Source organism: Podarcis liolepis, assembly GCF_965112155.1.
Source record: "Podarcis liolepis genome assembly, chromosome: 1".
NCBI lineage: Eukaryota > Metazoa > Chordata > Lepidosauria > Squamata > Lacertidae > Podarcis > Podarcis liolepis.
Genome location: NC_139554.1, coordinates 4,350,801 through 4,372,050, shown reverse-complemented (window position 1 = coordinate 4,372,050; position 21,250 = coordinate 4,350,801). Strand labels below are relative to the sequence as shown.

General features: G+C 44.0%; 1 protein-coding gene and 1 long non-coding RNA gene across 2 annotated transcripts in view; one reads left to right on the top strand and one right to left on the bottom strand.

Annotated features, from left to right (window-relative positions):
* Positions 1-16,609, bottom strand: part of LOC310712974 — an 84,344-nt gene extending 67,735 nt beyond the window's left edge. Inside the window, exon 1 of the long non-coding RNA XR_014529055.1 lies at positions 16,186-16,609. This is a non-coding gene — a long non-coding RNA (uncharacterized lncRNA). The remainder of the gene's footprint in view (positions 1-16,185) is intronic.
* On the top strand, positions 2,821-20,515 carry STYX (serine/threonine/tyrosine interacting protein). Its single transcript, XM_083516182.1, has 11 exons — positions 2,821-3,239; positions 8,492-8,524; positions 10,441-10,494; positions 12,371-12,468; positions 13,896-13,956; positions 15,720-15,756; positions 16,616-16,655; positions 16,746-16,796; positions 18,171-18,243; positions 19,019-19,103; positions 19,994-20,515. Exons 1-11 carry the CDS (start codon positions 3,183-3,185, stop codon positions 20,062-20,064), a joined length of 660 nt encoding a protein of 219 aa, XP_083372308.1. The 5' UTR covers positions 2,821-3,182; the 3' UTR covers positions 20,065-20,515.
* The last annotated feature ends 735 nt before the right edge of the window (positions 20,516-21,250 follow it).

The window sequence follows — 21,250 nt, the reverse complement described above, 5'->3', positions numbered from 1 at the left end:
GCCAGAATCAGCCCTTTCCTAGGCACACCTTACCAGGTGAGTTTGCTGTAAGTGGAGGTGTGGAGGATTGGACACAAACCTTTCCTAAGAATAATGCGCTGTGCTCAACCATGCTAAACTGTAGGCCAACCCAACGTGAAATGTAGAAGTGCCACATTTAAATGTACTTACTTATCCCACGTGTAGGTCCTGCCTGGAAATCCTGGGGGTTGAATCTGGGACACAGCTCTGCTGTTTCGGCTTCAGATCTGTGTGCCCCCCATCCCCTTACCAGATTTGTATAGCACACCCCAGTATATAATTATCAGGACAGAAGTAAAATAAAAATAAATACAGTGGTGCCTCGCAAGACGTAAAGAATCCGTTCTGTGATTCTCTTCGCCTAGCAGTTTTTTCGTCTTGCGAAGCAAGCCCATTGACGGATTAGCGGATTAGCGCTATTAGCAGCTTTTAGCGGCTTATCGGATCAGCTGATAAGCGGCTTAGCGGCTTAGAAAAAGGGGGGGAAGGGGAAAAAACCGCAGGAACTCGCAAGACATTGTCGTCTTGCAAAGCAAGCCCGTAGGAAATTCGTTTTGCGAAGCACCTCCAAAACGGAAAACTCTTTCGTCTAGTGAGTTTTCCGTCTTGCGAGGCATTCGTCTTGCGGGGCACCACTGTAAGTCAAAGAGCATGGTGTCAGAGCAACCAATGGGCAAAGTAGATCATTTTCTGGATGGGGCCTCCATGAATGCTCGCTTCTTGAGTACTATTCGCTGCCACAAAGCGATGTGCCCTTGCGATGGCCACAAGTGCAGCAGTGTTGCAACTTCATCCATCCAAAATCCGTTGCCATCTGAAATTAGACAAGCACCTGGCATGCTGACATTTAGGCAGTTACTGGAGACATTTTCTTCAAGGTGACTTTCCTTGTGACCAATTGTTTTGTTATGGAACGTTATCGTACAAGTGTAGAAGGGATTGCTTTATTTTCATGCAGCCCATAAGCGTTTGCATGTTATCTTGCTGAACATTATTATCTATTAAATTTGTGTACAGTGGTACCTCGGGTTACATACGCTTCAGGTTACATACGCTTCAGGTTACAGACTCCACTAACCCAGAAATAGTGCTTCAGGTTAAGAACTTTGCTTCAGGCTGAGAACAGAAATCGTGCTCCGGCGGCATGGCAGCAGCAGGAGGCCCCATTAGCTAAAGTGGTACCTGAGGTTAAGAACAGTTTCAGGTTAAGGATGGACCTCCAGAACGAATTAAGTACTTAACCTGAGGTACCACTGTACTGCCCTTCACCTGAAGATCACAGCATAAAAATACAAAAACGAGAACACAAAATACTTAACAAAACACAGACCAAAACAAACCAATAAGCTCCCTCCCACAAACACATTTAAAAGGCTATAGTTTGTTAATCAGCCCACAGCTGGAGGAAGAGAAACATTTTCCTATGCTGCCTAGAGATATGCAATGAAAGTGTCAGCCAAGCCTCCTGGGGAAAGTGCCCCACCTCTTTTTGGGCTGTGAGGCAGTTTATAAATCTGCAATATTATTATTATTATTAAATTTATTATTTATACCCCACCCATCTGGCTGGGCTTCCCCAACCACTCTGGGTGGCTTCCAACCAAATATTAAAATACAATAATTCATCAAATATTAAAAGCTTCCCTAAACAGGGCTGCCTTCAGATGTCTTCTAAAGGTCAGATAGTTGTTTATTTCCTTGACATCTGATGGGAGGGTGTTCCACAGGGCAGGGGCCACCACCGAGAAGGCCCTCTGCCTGGTTCAGTATTACAATACAATACTCTTTATTGTCACTGTCCCATACAGAACGAAATTGAAAAAATCTACATCAGACATTCAAAAACACACAAGCCTGCTATCCCAGCCTGTTTAGCCCCCTAAAAAGTCTGATACCCCATTTTTAAATACAATATACTCCCACAGAGACTACCTTACACTGCGTTTAAAACCAAAATCGCATTTGGATAGAAACTGTTTCTCAGTCTTTATAACCCTGTACCTTCTTCCAGAAGGCAAAAGCTGAAAGAGATCATTTCTGGGGTGCGCACTATCCTGCGCTATCTCTGCAGCTTTCTTATGACACCTGGAAGCATAGATTTAATCCATTAATACTGATGTTGATCAAAATGGGGTTTTGGGTTTTTTTTAAAGCATGAGGCAAATTCAAGGAGGAAGCAGCTGGGGCATTTATTACATTTCTATTAAACTTCTGCTGCTGCTCCCCGTTTTATCCCCACAACCCCCCCCCCACTGCGATGCAGGTGAGGAGAAGGGGCTGCGGTGACTATGGCGCCCAAGGTTAGCCAGAGGCAGTTTCACGGCCGAAGCGGGGATTCGAACCCGCAGCTCCCAGAGCCACGCCATACTGCCTGAGGTAACACAGACGCTTTCGAAGCTCTCTGTGCGCCGGGCACACTTTCGCGCATGCGCACAACCGGAGGACTAGCGGGGCGCTCTGCCTGTTGCCCGGCCCCGCCTCCTCCCCCGGGATTCCTGCCACGCCCATCCCATCTCCGGCCCCTTCCTAGGGCCACGCCCCCTCTCCCTCCCCGCGCTGGTCTGCCTGCCACGCTTCTACGTCCCGCTCTTTGCCACGCCCATTCCTTTGATGTACACCCCTTCCTAGGGCCACGCCCACCTCCTCTTCCCCGCTCGGGTTTCTGTGCGCGTCCCGCCCACTCCTTTTACGGCACGTCTCTGGGGCCACGCCCCCTCCCTTTTCCCGGCCGGCTCGCCTCAGCCAGCGACAGTTGGTGCCTGAGGAGGAGGAAGAGGAGGGGGCGGCGCACGGGCGGAGCGCGCGGGGCGCCTGCGAGGGGGCGGGGGCAAGAAGGAGGGGAGGGGAGAAGCGGAGCGGCCGGCCTTCCCTCACACCGACCGACCGACCGACCGAGGAGGAGGAGGAGGGGCCGCCGACCAAGCCCAGCCAGCGGCATGGCGGCTGGGCGCGAGCCGCCGCCGCCGCTCCTCTCTCCCCCCTCGCCTTCTCCGCCTTCTCGCTTCCCCGCCGCCCTCGCCCTGGCCGCCTCCCGAGCGCCGAGGCCCGCCGCCCACCACGACGACGACGACGTCCTGCTCCTGCCCCACTGACCGCCTGAGGGGAAGGAGAGCGCCTGAGGGAGGGAGGGAGGGAGAGGCACGAGGGGGAGACCAGAGGCCATGGAGCTCGCCAAGCCGGTCTTCCCCGCGCTGCCGCAGCCCAAAGAGGACTCTGAGGTGAGCTGGGGGGGCGGCGGCGGCGAGGGTCTTCTTCTCCTCTCCCCCTGCCCGCCTTTTCCTCCTCCCCCCCCTCCTCTCCCCCCTCCTGACGCCTCAGCATCTCAATGGCTGGAATCGGTCACTAGGCGGGCTGTGCTGTCTGTCCTCTACTACTACTTGCACACACACACACAAGACACACACACACACCCCCGTCGTGGGAAGGGGAGGGGGTCGCTTGCAACGAGGGGGGGGGGCTTCAGGAACCGACCTTGATAATGGACTCCTCCCACCCTTGGGTGTCTGGACCCTTGTGGGTCTTCAAGGGTTCGCCCCCCACCTTCCTCCCGTTTTTGGGGGTGTGTGAATTGGGGGAGACACGTTTCTCGGTTGGGGCGTGTCGCGTTGTGGTTCATCCAGCGCCCCGTGTTCCTACGTGTGAATGTCTGTGTATGTGCATATGTTTTATATGTTCTCTTTTTACCCTATTAGATCTGGCGTGATTTTTATGCCACACCATTGTGGCAGTGCTGGTGTGTGTGTGTGTGTTTGGAGGGGGGAGTGGTTAACATTTTGTAGCCTGCAGCTTCTTTTGGGAAGTCCCACAACTCATCTCCTTTTTCCATTCTGCCCTGAATGGGTGTGTGTGACTCTTCGCACTACATGGGCGCATTTGACTCAGCATCCGTTTACTACAAAAAACGGGAGAATACAGCAACACCGCGTAAAGAGTGATGTTCTCTTTCTTCCACCCTATAATGCTGGTTGTGGGTCAGGGCTTGAAGTGACCAGGACAGAGGTATTGGGGGAGGATGGTTAGATGAAAAGGTAAACCCGGTATGTGTAAAAGGAGGTGTCCATGTTAGGGATCCTTGGGAAATAAGCTTGCCCATAACAAAAAGCCCTTACGCAGATCTGTGGTTTGTGTACAATTCTGTTTGCCTCACCTCAGAAAGGCTATTGTGGCACTGGAAAAACTGGAAAAGGGCAACCCAAATGATCAAGTGGCTGCAGCAACTCTCCTATGTGGAAAAGTTGTGACATTTAAGGCTTTTTAATTTAGAGAAAAGGCGCATAAGAGGGTTAAAAAAATTATAGTGAAATTGGATAGAGAAAAGTTTTTATACTCTGTGCCAAAAACAAGGATCATTCTGCAAAGCTAAATGTTCAATATTCAGGACAGGTAAAAAGAAGTACTTCACACAGTCCATATTCAGTTGCAGAAGTCACTATAATAAGATGCAGTGATGGCCACCAATGATGGTTTGCTTTAAAACTGGTTTAGACAAATTCATGGAGGGTGTGATTATCAATGGCTGCTTTTCATCAATCAGTACAATGCAACAGCAAAAAACACGTGCAATTCTAGCCTGACAGAAGTAGTGTCCAGATCAAGGAAAGAAATTGCACCACCCTATTCTGCCTTGGTCAGAACCCACCTGGAGTGCTTTGTCCAGTTCTGGGCACCATAGTTTAATGAGGATATTGACAAGCTGGAATGTGGGCAGAGGAGGGCAACCAATATGAGCAAGGGTCTGGAAACCAAGCCTTACGAGGAATGCTTGAAGGAGATGTTTAGTCTGGAAAAGAGGAGACTTGAGAGGAGATATGAGAGCCATCTTCAAATATCTGAAGGATTGTCACATGGAAGATGGAGCAGGCTTGTTTTCTGCGGGGTGGGGGTGGGGGACTCGAACCGATGGATTCAAATTACAAGAAAGGAAATGCCAGCTATACATTAAGAAGCACTTTCTGATGGCAAGAGCTGTTCAGCAGTGGAAAGGGCTACCTCAGAAAGTGGTGAACTCTATATCATTTGAAGTTTTTAAATAGGGGTTGGATGGCCATCTCTCAAGGAATGTTTGGTTGTCATTCCTGTATTGCAGGGGGTTGAACTACCCTTGGGATCCCTTACAACTCAACAATTCGATTATTCTATGATGGCTGTGCATTACCAGAGGCAGTTGTTGTGCTCATGTTGCATTCATATCCTGCTGGCAGGCATCCCAGAGGCATCTAGTCGTCCTCTGAGAGTAGAATCCTGGACTAGATGTGCCTGTAGTCCCATACAGCAGGTTTTTGAAGGTCCATGTTATTCAGTCCTTCACCCTAGAGAATTCCAGGGTTTTGTCACTGCCAGCATCCGTCTCATTCTCTCCTGTTTAGCTGCTTCTACCTGACAAAGGTTTATTGGGAAACCTTACCCAGTGGTGTGTACCTTTGCTCATTCCTACTTGTGTTTGTCAGCTCATAGATTTATTAATTCTCTTTTTTCATCATCTTATATATTACACCAAAAGCAAGTTGCAGGGCAGTAAATTGCCCACTTGCAATAAAACAGCAGACAATAAAATTAAGATATAATAAATCCTAAGTGGTGGTCTTAAACTTTATCTCGTGTACAGCCCCACTTGGTGCTTCCTACTGTTTCACACACCCCTATGCGCAAACAATCATGCTGTACTTCATTTCTATTTTTAGACTCTCCCATTTCCTTTCAGAATCCAGAATGATCTTAACTGCTGTTTGTTTTACCATCCCTGTTTAGCAATAATTGTGCATTGTAAGGAATGTAAGGTTTTCCCCATTGCCCCGACTCAGTCAGCTGTGTGATGTATTAAAGTACTGGTACTTTTAAAAAGTATGGGGGGGGCACACAGAAAATGCTGTCCTTCATGCCCTTGCTGGCCAGCCTGCTTCATGGAGGGGCAGTTCCATGCAGGAGTTTCTCCTCAGCCGACATATCTTGTGAGGGGACAAAAGAAAAACAGAAATTAAAATCAGTGTTCCAAATTTGCCAGGCGCATTTTGCGCCTGACTCTTGGCCACTTGCGACCAAGTGAAGCTGCCTGGGCACCAGGATGGTGCCTGACATCTCCACCATCTGGAGATGCAGGCCTGGGGATCATGGGATCTTGACCGTTTTCATACACTCATGCCGCATCCTGTGGAATTCTATCCTTGATATTTTACCTACATAATCAGAACAAATTTCAGGAACCAAAAAGCCGTATTGAAAAATACGATTTTCGAGCCATCTGGCCCAAAAATGGCAACTTGACATTCCGTTTTGTGACTGTAACCCTGGTTTAAGGAGCTATTTGGTGCCTAGCTAATATTGAGTTTCTAAGACTGATTAAACTATAGCCCAACCTTTTAAACCCTGTTTTAAAACCAGTACATTAAATTGTGGAAAGCTTTAAAATAGATGCAGGATTACTGATTTTATTGGCTCTCCATCCTTTTTAGTTCTGCATCAGCTACAGTCCTGAAGAAAGGAAGAGCAGGTCTATGCTGAGCATGTTGCAATAACCAAGTCTTGAGGTTTTAAATCATGAATAGCAGTTGGTACATCTTAGTCTGGGGTGGGGGGGAAGCCCAGCAATCTTCTCATCTGGAGGTGCTGGAGAAAAATGTTCTAAGCCACTGTTGCTATTTGAAGGTCCAGACACAGCAATGTACCCTGGAGCTCATAAATAGAGGAGGTAAAATTACAAGTCCTCCATTCCTTCCAATTTACAGGGCTTATAATGCATCATTACTATCCTATTGTTGGGATACAGAGTCATTCATTTTGACCACATCACATTTGAACCATGGTCAGATGCTGACTTGCAGATACTCTTGGAGAGAATCTGACAAGACCACACGCCTATACTGTGTGAGGCATATATCTGGGCAGGTTTTATGAAGTTTAGATTTTTCAAAATAGAACCAACTCCATTTCAAAGGCATGAGATAAGCAGAACTTTATTAAAACCTAAAAATATCATTTTGGAGTGACAGATAAAACTTAGCATTTGTTCAAATCGAATAGTGCAGCTTATCCAATTGTTAGATTGCAAACCTGTTGTGATTGTCTACATTAAATTCTCTAAGACACCATAGCCTGTTGAAGTATTTAATAAATATGTAAACAAAGAGCAGTAATCGGAATTTGCATGATCTGCATTTAACTGTAATTCCCCTTTAAAATACACAATCATAGCAAATGCCAGAATTCTGTGAAAGCTCATTGGTAGGAACAGACCAGAAATAGTGAATTTGTAGCAACAGTATGAGTAATATTTAATGCATGTGCTTCTAAATCAGTTTTTAGCAAGATATGTTCATATTTTAATATGAAACCAACAGCTGACCATTTGCACTTAACTGTTGTTCATTCAACACTTTCTAGATTTGTAAATATTCTATAAAAAGCAGGTTGCCAAATATCTAGGATCAAACCAGCTTTTATTTGGCATGAAAGTATACCTTTCAAAATGCAAATAGGTAAAAACTAATGCAGAGGAGTTAAATAAGTCTAGTAGTTCATTCTGCATGTTTCCTGCTTCTCTACCACTCCAAAAGGAGCTGTCAGTGTTACACCAGAGCCTTGTTGGAATTGATGGCAGTTGTCTGTCTCTAGACAGTGGAAGAGTGTTCCATTGTTGGAAGACTGCAGCGCCTGGTGTGGCTGCAGAGACCTATACGGGACAGACATGTTGCAGCTGGGGCAGATGAAGGTGTCTCGTTTCTGTGTCTCTCTGTGCTCTGCTGTGGACTGTGGAGTTAATGTTGCCAGTCTTCATGTCATGTTTGCAGACATCTTGGTAATGCAGAGTTGGTCTGCCAACAGGCAGAGACCTCCCTGTAGAGCACGTCCTTGGGGAGGAGAGTTAAGAATGTTGATTTCAACAGACAAAAATCAGCACTTGATAAAAATTCTTGCTGCCGCTCTTGTCATTTCTAACAACTCTTAGATATGCTTTTTGTGGTAGCTAGCACCCTTGACATTACAAAACTTCCACTCTGGGTAGTCTTTTGATTCCAAGCACACTTAAATGTTCTGTTGAATCTCAGAAGGCCTTTTTGATGATGAAGTAAAAGTCTGTTTGATGTCTGAAAAACATGTCTATTCAGGATCTGGAATTTAACTACTTGCTAACTGAATAAATGTGTATTCTTTTGCTTTGCCTATATAAAAGTTGTAATTTGCAAGACTCCTTTTTGTTGACAGTCTGTGAAGTTTCTGCTAGTTTTTATGTGATTGAAGCTATAATTCATCATTCACTATTCAAACTGTAATTATGATAATGAGAAATATACACAACTTAACATGTTGAATAAGATGTAACTTAGATCGTGTTATATATGTGTGTATCTTTTCCACCCAGTTCAAAGACTTAAAAACATTGTGTCTACCAGATTTTCCTTGAAAAACAGTTGGTTCTCTTAAGGGCATTACTGAAAATGATTGTTAAGTGAACACTGCATTTTTCTCTCTCTAGGACTGGACATATCCGATGAGAAGAGAGATGCAGGTATGGCTGTTTCTTTTAATCAAAGCTAGCTCCTGGTTCATTAGAGACTTGGTGGTGGTGGTGGTGGTGCTGCTAGGGTTTAGCAAAACCATATGCCCTGAGACACTCAGGTGTGCTGCAGAGGTACACTGGGGACGATTGCTCTGGAAACACCCAAGAGAAGACTTGGAATGACAGGACTAACACACAGGGATAGTTGTAATTCCAAGTGCAGTTTTGGACTACCAAAAAATTTGTTACCTTCCTTTTTTTGCCCTAGACTCACACCCAGTTTCTCTCATTCATCTAGGCATTATCTTGCATTAATGTCCAGTTGAGAGAGACCTACTCAAGGTCCCCAGATCTGTGACCTTCCCTTTCCTCGCTGTCTTTTTGGGCCTTGTGGGCAATTCCCAGCCCTAACCTTCCTTCCAAAAATGGTTGTCTCTGCTATCTTTGCTCCTGGCCAGTTGGCTGCTCTCTGCACATATCTGTCACTCATTCTCCTCTCCACATGTTCCAGGAGCCTGCAGGGACCACTATTTCTTTGTTTGGAAGTTGCTGTTTCTCTCCTGGTCTGTGAACAGTAGGAAAAGCTGATGCTCATGCTGTAACACTCACTGAATTTGTTCCTAAATTTAAGAGTAAGACAACAATTCTGTAGGTTGCTAAGTACTGGTCATATTTAGTGAAGGGAGAAATAAAGTGAATTTGTCTGGATTGGCAGATGCCTCAGCAAAGTAAAATTAAAATGTTAATAGGCTATTGCAACTCCCTCCTAAACTTGCAGTTTGCATAGGAAACTTCCTGAATTCTAAGTCTTTTTGCTGGATAGAGAACACTGACAGGGGAAGCCCTCATTATTTCTTGGAGATGTAGGCTTTGTTCACAAGAAGTGGTTTGCATGGCATGCAAAAAATTGTCAGGAAAAGCTCTTTCTAGCATTGAGATGCAGTGAATTATGGTTTGCTTGTTGGATTTTCATGTTAAGCAGCCAGAAGCTCTCCCAGAAAAGAGAGTACACCTCTTGTATTGCAGGAACCTTGAGAAATAGTTAAGTAAAACAATCCAAATGGCTCAAGTAGGCAAGCCGCATACTGGGTATTGGAGAATCTTGGTTGTAGATTATCTAGTTCAGAGTGATGGTAAGGTAGTATCAGATAAGGAGGAAGCTATTCAATGAAAAAGTGGGGTGGTACGTTAACCTATGTGTAAGATCGCACATCCTTTTCTTCTGCATTTAGCATAGAGCAACTATACTGTCAGTGATGTGCATTTATCTCAGTCCTGTTACATTCAAACCTTTGAAGGCTTTGAGACGCCTTTGAGGATTACAGGCAAGAGAAACATTCTAGTCTAGAAGGAGCTGGTGGGGGAGGGAAGCTTGAGTTGCAGCTTCAGTGAGGCAAGACAGTTCCTGGAATCTTATTCTGGGATATTATTACCTTGGCGGCAGGCAGCTCCCTGCTGCTTAGATTTTTCTCTCCACCTCTCTGTCACCTCAAACTTGTTCATGTTTCTCTCTCCCCCTGCTCTCAGGCAGAATATACCAAGTCATTTATCAGCAAAGAATAAATGCCTTTCTCATAAACCTTTTATTATATTGTGCCTGAATTCTGTTAGTCAATACCAAGAAGTGTGCTTGTGGTTTTCTCTCTGTCATTGTCCTTTGCAAGCTTAGTGGGTGGCTGGGGATTTTCTCACCTCCTATGTTTCTGTTGTGCAAGATTCCCTCGTAGCCCCAGTGCCAGCAATACTGGAAAAAAGTACCCATTTCTCAGGTAAAACCACAGAGCTCTTTCCAGATCCCATATATGCATCCAGTTAATACTAGTGTAATTAAACTCTACTGCTAGTGTTGGTCTTGTGTAGCTTCTAACAGATTACTGAGGTAGATTGAGTTTTTATTCCTCTCTTTCTCTCTCCTTTTTTTAAAGGAAATTTTACCTGGGTTGTTCCTGGGCCCGTATTCTTCAGCTATGAAAAGCAAGGTAGGTGTGTCTTTCTAGAATATTTTAATGCTGGTCACTGGTCCTTTTTTGTAGGAAAAACAGGTACAGGAACTAATCTTGAACAGACCTTGTACTAGTAGTACAGGGGACTCCCAAACTAGATGGTGGTTCCAGGCCCCTGCACGCATACCCAAAATTGTATATAATGGGGAGCACACGGGAGAGTCCTCGTGGTTCGAAGAGGAGACCCAGCCCAAAGCCCAAAGAGGTCCCAAAGAGCCAGCAGAACTGACATGCAAGGAGGTTTCTTCCCTGCATGTCTAGAGCGCAAATGGTTGCCCTGACCAATCAAAGCACCTTGTCCACATCATCGGTCCTTACTAACTAAAACTCATCTAACATAACAATTACACGGTTCTCTGGTACCTCTCAAGGTTCATCTGCTGTACGCGGAGTCCCGGTCCCAGTCCCGGTGTGGATGCAAATGATGTTATGATCCTCAAAATACTTTGCAAACAAGTCACAGTAAACGGCCGTCAGTTCTGTCACCTCCTTTGGGGCAGACTAAAAGGCCCTGCACTATCTAGAAAAGCTCTGCTGGATGGCTCAGTTAGGACCCAATGGAGACCGCAAAGCATACTTTCTTAGCTGCCTTCACTGCTGCTGGGTAGGCCCATTGTTCAATTGCATTTTACTGGAATTTTCCTCCACTCGTGTTTGAGCAGTGCCCCAATTTGTTTCCTTAGCCTAAGCTCTGGAGTACTGTGGGGAGCCAAATGGGCGTAATGAAGAGGGAAAAGGCACTCAGGGTGATCATGTCAATGGCCCAAGCCCTTTGGGTGTTCCAGAGGCTAGCGCCAATCATATCAGCTATCAGAAATTCTTTGGATCCATCAGCCTCCTAGGGCAGACTATCTTAATAGGTCCCCCGCCTCTGCAGAGGAGAAAAAGTGTTGAAAGCTTAATCTCAGCAGGAAGTGACCTGGCGATGAGAAGGAACTGGTTTCAATATCCCCCACTCTTCCTGATCACCCTCTTCCTGTCCATTTCTGTGCCACTTATAATATAAAAAACTTAAGCAGTATTTAAAAAATCCCTAAAGCTGCAGTAGACCACTATGCCACTAATGGGTGGTGGTGGTTGTTTGGGGGTGTTATTGGGTTGTTGGTTTCATTTTAATTCTGTATTTTGTGGTTTTATATTCTGATTTTATTTGGTAAACTGTCCTTAGACCTGCGGGTATAGGGCAGTATATAAATTCAATAACAACCACAATAACTTGAACAACAACAAATTTTACAAAAATACAGTTACATATAAAAACCTTACATTAATACACAATTATTGATACATATAAACCAATATAAATTCCTTCTTCTTGATTGTCATGTGTAAATTTCCCCCCGTCACATTTTAATTTTCTACTGATTGCTATTTGGACTCTGCTTGAGGAAAGACAGAGAAAGGTGTTTTAAATAAACAAACTGCAAAATGCACACTTTCTGACACAATGTTAATTGTCTTTGAATAGAATTGCACTGTTTATTGATGAGCTGCACATTTCTGCCAACCCAAAACGACCAGAAGCTTGTCCAGCCTATTTTGAAAGGTTCAAATGAATGTGGAAAAGTAATTCCTCCTGAGTTTTTGTCAGCTTTAAACAAAGTCACCTTTTTAAAACAAAGCCACACAGTAACTTTGCAGGCTTCCGGCTTGTTTTGCACTGGCCACAAGAATGAATTTGTTGTGTGTGTTTGGTTTTAAGCCTTCATGGTCTTACCGAGCATTTTAAATATCTAAATATATTGTCTTAATAAAATGTCTTAATAAAGCTATCAGCTAGTCATAATGCAATATTATTACTCTGTATGCTAGTTGAAAGGAGCTTTCACTTTTTCAAACATTCATTTTGCAGCTACCTATACTTCAGAAACATGGAATTACCCATGTAATATGCATACGACAAAATATTGAAGCAAACTTTATTAAACCAAACTTCCAGCAGTTATTTAGGTAAGTAACCTATAAATCAATGTTGTGAAAATACGTCATGTTCAATGTGTGCTTGTTGTGCTAGTGTAGTTTTCAGTCTTTACACTGCAAAGCAAGATTGCAGGTAATGCTTAAACGTTTCAGTGGATCGCAATAGTTGGCAGGTATATTGCATAGCGTGAATGTCAGAAAGACAGGTGCAAGAACTTCTTTATGACTTCCTGTGAGGAACGAGATTGCTGTAAGGACAAAGCAAAATGCTTTGGGGAGGAAGCAGGGCCAGTGAGGGGTGTGGCTGGGGTATTCCAAGGGCCAGATAGAGAGATTAGGGTGCACATTCGGCCCCCACACCTGAAGTTCCTCATCCCTGACATAGTCCTTCCCACAGTTGCACTGTATTCCTTTCAAACATGGCTGAAAGTGATTCCTGTTGAACTTGACCAAAACTGGTGTTCAAAGACGGGAAGCCTAAGGACCAAAGTACAGTGGTACCTCGGGTTAAGTACTTAATTCGTTCCGGAGGTCTGTTCTTAACCTGAAACTGTTCTTAACCTGAAGCACCACTTTAGCTAATGGGGCCTCCTGCTGCCACCGCGCCGCCGGAACACGATTTCTGTTCTCATCCTGAAGCAAAGTTCTTAACCTGAAGCACTGTTTCTGGGTTAGCGGAGTCTGTAACCTGAAGCATATGTAACCTGAAGCATATGTAACCTGAGGTACCACTGTACATGTAACACCACAGCTGCATGTGGCGATAGCCCAATAAGGGTTGCTCAGCTGGCAGTACGACTTCCCTCAGTGAAATGAAGAAGGAAGCAATTTTCAGCTACTCCCTTTCCCCTCCGCAGCCCTCCATGTGCCACCCAAACTGCTCTGGAGAGTCCGCCAGCCTTCTGGAGCAGGGAGCTACAGAGGGGGTGAGAAATCATTGAGAAATTCTTGTCCCCTTCTTCCACTGACGGGGCAAGAATGACAGTTGGATACAACCCACAGAAAGCTGTCTTAATGATAATCTAGATCAGTACTTTCTGCTTTGACTGGCAGTGTCCCTCCCATGCTTTCAGATAGTCTTTCCCAACCCTGCTTGCCCTGGAATGCAAATCAGTCTTTAGAGCTGTTTTGCAGCAGTGAAGAGAATGGAGGATAAAACCTTACTCTGTTAGTAGTTTTTCTCCTGAAATTCTCCTGAAGTCTTGCCTCATGGGTTTCATGAGGGAATTTTGCTACAACAGAGAAGGGGTCATTTGGCTATCGTACATTCCGTTACAGAACAATATGTTGGACCTTTTAACTTTTATATTTATATTATATAATATATATAATATTTATATCCGCTTCAAATGATAAAAGAAACATTTTTCAGGCTGGGTGTTAATGTTCTAGAAGATGAGAATGTTATGTTCTAGAAGATTCTGGTTGTGTACTTAACACACTTACTTTAATTGTAGGTATTTAGTCTTGGATATTGCAGATCATCCCATTGAAAATATAATCAGATTTTTCCCGACGGTAAGTGTTTAGCATGACTTGTGAGTTAAACTCTTTCATCCTAATATCTTTCAGAAATCATGTGAGCAAATGCAGCCCAATGTGCGAGTGAAAGAGAAGAAACAATCCATCTCTGAAGCAGTTCAGCTAAATTGATAAATAATTCTTCCTGCAATGTCCACCTAATTTAATGGTCTTGTGGATAAGCCCCTGACTGGTAGTATTTCTGGTTGCCATGGGTACAGTCCTCTGGGAAGTTGTCCTGCATAAAACTGCTTTTGCAGGATTCCCTTTCATTTTAGCATGCCGGAGAAACTTCCCAGTGAATTGTACCCATGGTAACTGTCATATCAGATATTAAGGGGGACGGGTCACAGAATGCAATTCTCAGCTCAAAAATGGCTGTGTCTGCTTGCTATTCACTCTGTGCAAGACATCTGAGTTGCTTTCTCAGCATCTGTCTTTTTACTTTCTGCACTTTGTTCTTTCCTGCCCCTTGGATGGCCATTGCCCATGGCAGGCATCTGCTGAAAGTGCACTCCATGGACTTCTTGTGAACTGTTGGTAATGGAGGGAGGCTCTTGAAATGGCTATGTGGATGTCTGAATACTTGTGCTAGGCCAAGCTGGCTAGCGCGTTTCATATTTCTAGGCCCCCTTGCTGCTGCTTTAAGACAAGGAGCACTAAAACCTTAATAAAAATAATGAGCTCTCCATTCTGCTGTCCCACCCCCACAACATCTTAACAATAATTATGTTCGGAGGGCCATGAGGAATCCCCCCCCCCACTTCCGTTCTACCCTGTTAAATTGCCATGTCACTTTAAAAACTTTTTAATGAATCTTGGGTGTTAATTCTTGCCATAAAACTGAGCACTGAAAAAGTTGTTTATTTTACATGTTTTTATTCTGCTTTTCCACTAAAAGTGCCCAGGGAGGCTAACAGCAGAAATATGGGCAGTGATAATTTTGCACGTGTTCGTTTGTGCGTGACTGCCAACGTGAGTGCAGTTTTTGGCCCTGGAAGGGGGCAGAACGGGGTTGGGGGCTGGCTGTGCCATGACTGGAACGCAATCCCTGCACAAACGGGGAGTTGCCTGTGATACTATCCACAATAAAAATGATAAACAGTAATCAGAATTCTAAAGAAATGCAGTAGCTAAAGTCATTGTTTAGGTTTTGGGGTAGATAAACATCACTGGTAGTCTGTAACCCAAGTGCTGTCAACATTTTATGAGCAGTTTAAATCTTCACACTATTTTTCTGGCCTGGCAGGAAATACCTTGATTGCACACATCCATGAGTTACAAAACACATCTTTCCGCTTGGAAGTGTTCCTGTGAGAATGTTGATGTCCATAGCAAAATATAAATATAACTAGGGCTACAAACACCACGTGTGGGAATCTAGTTGCACCTTTCAGGGCCTTTGAGTTGCTATACACTGGATTCTGAGGAAGTAGTTTTAAACCATTGCATGTGCTGCTATCAATGTAAAGCAACTTGAAAGCAGCAGGTGTTTTTAGGGTGCTTTTTAAAAGCAGGTGCATTTAAGCATTTTTTGTATTGGCGTTCTGTTAGCAAGAATACAGTATAAAGATGAATATGATCAATGGTTGCTAAATGTTTTAAGTCTTCATATTATAAATCTTTTGGGGCTCAAGTTATTTACAATTTCCTCAAGTGCATGATACTCTAGAACACACAAATAGGCTGCATTTGTGTTAAGAACTCTTCGAGATGGCAGTAATTGGAACGGAATCTGTGTCTGTTATGTTTTTCTTTAGACTAAGGCATTTATTGATGGGAGTTTACAAACCGGAGGTACGTATGCTCACTTTGCTTGTCCACCTAATTTACCAGATGCTTGATGCAAATGTGTTGCATTTTAGCTACATGTAAATGCAGTTGAAGGGACGCGGGTGGCGCTGTGGGTTAAACCACAGAGCCTAGGATCAGAAGGTCAGCGGTTCGAATCCCCGCTACAGGGTGAGCTCCCATTGCTCAGTCCCAGCTCCTGCCAACCTAGCAGTTCGAAAGCACGTCAAAGTGCAAGTAGATAAATAGGTACCGCTCCGGTGGGAAGGTAAATGGCGTTTCCATGCGCTGCTCTGGTTCGCCAGAAGCGGCTTAGTCATGCTGGCCACATGACCCGGAAGCTGTACGCCGGCTTCCTCGGCCAATAAAGTGAGATGAGCACCGCAACCCCAGAGTCGTTCGCAACTTGACCCTAACGGTCAGGGGTCCCTTTACCTTTACCTAAATACAGATGGGGTCGATGTACTTGGTAATGGACTGGGATACAGTCCCTCTTGTGAATGCTATAAGATGTGTAGTGATAGTTGGTGTCATCTAGTTAAGCCTTACTGGCCAGATTCCTTGGAGGCTCATTGGGGTACATACCACATAGCAGGTAATGCGGAAGGAAATAAAGTTCCTGAGGCTCGAACTCTGCTTCCTGCTTATATGTGTTTTAAGATGTTTATGCTGATTTTGCTACTGACTGTGTTTGGTTATGCTAATGATTTAAATTAATTTTAATATAAGAAGAGCCCGCTGGACATTACGTGTTTGGATCTTGTTGAGGACTGAATGGTGGGATATAAACTAAATAGTACAAACAATACAAAATGCCTGTAAAAGCTCCGGCTGCTTTGTGTAAAGCAATTCTTTTCATTCTCAGGAAAAGTTCTTGTCCATGGGAACGCGGGGATTTCTAGAAGGTAACAAGGCTCACTTATTTTAAGAAAATATCCCAAGGCATGGCTGACATATCTTAACTTGTTTTTGTTGGTTTGTTTTCTGTTTTTCAGTGCTGCCCTAGTTATTGCATATATTATGGAAACATTTGGAGTGAAGTACAGGTACAGAAGTGATTTTAAACTGCTTTCCATCCCTTGGAGAGGATATTGGTCTTCAGCCGCTGAGTCATGACATGGCCAAAATGGGAATCTTGAATGATTCTACTGTAGAATTGGAAGGGACCACGAGGGCCATCTAGTTGTAGTTTGTTGTTAATGCAGCTCTCCATGTCTAGTGACTAGCTGAGTGGGACCCTGCTTTACAACAAGAAGGGATTAAAAACAGTTGTACAACTTGATCAATATTGTGCAACTTATTCAAAAAAACTGCCATAAAATATTGCAGACTGAAGTTGGCAAAACAGGCCTATGTGTCTGCTGTGTTCTTTCAGTGCCAGGCCAAGTTGCTCCTTCTCTCTCCCCTTTCTCAGCCTTTGTGATGGTGGTGGTTGTAACACTTGCTACTGGTGCTGTGACCTCTCCCAGCAAAAAGACCAAGATCTTTTAGTGAAAGGTGTGCATGTTCCCTCTGCACAGAACTTTCCTCCAGTGCTGATTGCCTCCAGTATGCTCATGCCTTGTTGCTCCTCCATCGCCACCTCAGCTGACAGAGTGCAGTGCTTGCAGTACATCTGACTGGAATGACAGCCAGAGACAAAACAGTCTTGGATATGCTGTAGGGCAAGGGAATTCTGGGGTTGAAACATCTGTAGAGAATTCTGATCCCAGTGAAGAGGGAGCCCCAGCGATGGCCTTATTACAAAGGATGGAGATGCAGCGAGAATTTCTTAGGGGTAATGGACTCTTGGGGATAAAGATTGGCTATGTGGGTCATCTGTTTCATGTTTTAATAGAGAACTTGAAGCCTGAGATAGATGAGGTTATGCACAATAACTCTGTCTTGGTCCAGTGAATGGAACATTTAGCCAGGTTTCCTGGATTTAAGTCCTACTTCTGCCTGGGGATCACTGTATTCTCAGCTTCAATTCCCCATCTGTGAAATAGGAGTGGCACTCAACATGGGACTGTTGTGAGGATGAAGATGATGAGTGGGGTGAGGTTTTAGTTTCAGTTGGCCTCTTCACTTCGGCAGGCCTCGCACAACAGATGTTCCCATTGAGTTGGCCCTCTGTTCAGTGTTTAATGCTTATAACATAAATGTCACATGTAACAGCAGGGTCAGTTCTCAGCATCTTCTATAAGGAAAACCTGTTTAAGTAACTAACTGGACCAAGTTGTTGTTGGCTGTAAGCCTTTATGGAGTTAAGCAGGTCTGGGCATGACTAATTCCTGAATGGGAGCCCTTGTATGTCATTCTAAACTTTTTGAAGGCAGAATACAGGCATAGCTAAACTGAAAGTAAATACCAAAAGAATGAGTCAGAAACCAAATGCAAACTGGTATTAAAGATGAAAATGGAGAATCTCTTTCTTGTAGGGATGCATTTACATACGTGCAAGAAAGAAGGTTTTGTATTAATCCCAATGCTGGATTTGTTCATCAACTTCAGGTAAGTTGTTTTCCTACCTGTTGATGATGTAGAAATATGATATTCGTACTGATGGTCTGGCCCGGCCTCCCCAAGTATCTGATACGCATTGGCTTAAATGAAAAACTTCATTATATCTTGCCTGGCTGTTTGGAGTTTTAATTGGTACATTACCGGTATTTGGCCTTTTCTATCATTTTGTTTGCTTTGATGCTGTACTGAGGATGTGAGCAATTCTAACAAATGTAAAATATGTAAAACAGAAGCATAAGATACCTAAAATTAATGATATTTAATAAACAACTTATCAGCTTTATGTTGATAACCACGTGGCCGGTGTAGAGCAGTAGGTCTCAACAGCAGGGGTCTCTGTGCCTTACATGGCTGAGCTTAAGGCAGGTGGCATAAAATCTCTTTGAGCCACAGTGTCCAAAATTCTCTCAGATGCCCCATTTCTGCTCTGCTCTGGTAGACCAGAACAGGTAGACCAGGTGTAGTCCTGGTCCATGTTGACTCTTGAGTAGCTCACTGGTGCCTGCCCCTAAACAGTGGGTGTGGCTTTCTGGAACGGCTCAGGTCAGCCAAATAGAAACAATTACTTTTATCCAGAACCACTCTTTCTCCTCCCGCACCTCAGTTTCTTGCAATATTCCAGCCTTCATGGCTGTAAACATTTATGTTCCTTTAGCTGCCCTCTCGTTCTTTTTATCCCAGGATCCCAATGTCAGGTGAATTCTTGCCCATTTGTACCAATCCAGTCATTCTGCTGCTGCTTCATTTTTTATTTTATTTTTAGGAATATGAAGCCATCTATCTAGCAAAGTTAACTATCCAGATGATGTCTCCTCGGCAGCTGGAGCAATCACTGTCTGTCAGTACGGGTGAGCATGTATTTCTGTGTAGCAGGGGCGGGGAAACATTTTCAGCCCAAGGGGCACATTTCCAGAGCAGTCACTGCCAAGCCTGCCTTCTCAAAGATTTGCATTTTAATCCCCTCTAAAACAAAGGGGGAAACCTTCCTTTCAGCAGGGAATTCCAAGCAGACTCCTTCCTGAGTCAGATTTGTATGCAATCCCTTGCTAACTGCTACCTCTACCCAGAATAAAATAGGTAGTACTGGCGGTATGGACATCGTCTACCCTTCTTCATGTACGTGTATTTCTCCCCTTCACTTGCTCCCAATACAAACCCCTCCCTAATTAGGAAAGTGTATGCATCAGAACGCCCTGCTAAAATGGGGGGGGGGGGCACACATTGTTTTAGCAGCAACTGTCAAGGTCAAATTACCAACTTCTTGATGTCCTGTGATTGACAAGCATGCAGCCCCGCCCACCTGTCAAATGTGCCCCCCTAGTCCATTTCTGATGAGGTTCTGGCCTGTAGAATCGAAAAGGTCCCCCACGCCTACATCCAGAGTATAAAAATTACCACGAGAAGCTACTCAAAGCTGATAGAAACCAACCTGGTTCATATTTGATTAAATCTATTTGAACTTCTGCCGCAATCCCTTGAAACTAAATAATCTTGTAATACATGATGACTGAAATGAGTTATTTCAGAAGTAGGAAGAGAAGCACAGGGAGACAGGCTGTTAACTCTTTTGGGATGCTTAAAATGGGCAAAACAAGGATAGAAAAATTGGCTTCTAATTGGAATTGTGCAGCAAAATGAAAATGTTTTGTGGAACAGGTCTGGTTCCACTCGAACCATTTTGGAAAGCTTGTTTCTGTCCTCTTAGCCACCTTCTCCACCTGCCCCACCTGTTTTGCAGGAAGTCTGAAACGAACCCATGAAGAGGATGAGGAAATCAGCAATATGCAAGCCGCAGCTCAGAACGGTTGACACCAAGGGCACCACTCTGGACTTGCTGGCTGGAAATTTCTATTCATGGCAGCTGCGAACGTCAGCAAGATGAACAACCAGATCTATTTTTTATATCTATAAAATGGGAGACGAGTCCAACTTCCTTATGCAAACCTGCCCCTCCAGTAGCACACCAGGCAACACGGTTCAGGGTATTGGATTCCTTGACTGACTAGATGGCACTGATTGTTTTGCTCCTTTTTTTACACTTTATAGTTTTACCCTAAACCAAGACTTTGGACTTGCAAAGAGGTATTATTGCAATAATGCACTTTTCATACTTGAAATTTCTTTATTTGTATTGATAAAGTTATTACTTAAACAAAACGTGGGGGGAATGATTTGTTTATAAAGTTATTTGTGTAATTTATAACAAGAGTCTTTAGTAAAAAAAGGAAAAGAATGAAAAGAAACAACTTCCTAAAATTCACTGTGGGTTGTATTTGTCTCATTTCCCAAGGCTTGAGGCGGAAGGAAACAAGTTTTAGTAGCTATTGGAAATCATTGTTTTGGCCATCATGAAGTCGTAAGAGCAAAGTCAAGGTCTCCTCCAGATTAAATGGCTGCTCTTTTCTTGATCCTTTCTGGCTTTTCCCTGAAAAGGCCTCCAAGAAGATAAATTTCCCCCAGCTTTATGAAAATCAACAAGAATTGACTCCTGACAGGCAAATGCAGGTCTACAGCCTTACTGCTGAACGTAGCCTTCTAGCCATATTGCCAGTATTTTTGGCTTTCTGTTCTTCAAACCTATACAGATGATTCGTAATTTACATGAGGCTTAAGGACTTGCACATAAAGCCAAAATTACGTACAGCCAAAACAACCCTAAAACCGCCCCTGCAAGACCACCCCTACTGTTCTGGAGCAGGCCCTGCTCCCTATGAAAGGCAGAGCGCTTTTAAGCTTTCCGCCTTGCTTACCAGGCTCTGGGAGGCTCTCGCGCCTTTTCCTGGCTATAGTTTAAAGGCCAATGGAATCAGCAATCTTATTTAGAACTTTTAAGTTGTGGATTAACCCCCCTCCACAGGTTATGGTCCACTTAACTTCAAACATGTTCTCCATCCAACAGTATTCAATTGTCCCACGTGGATGAACTCCACTAACACTTCTCAAATTACCCAAGTAAAACAGCAGTCCAACTAGAGCACATCTAGACCAATGAAGA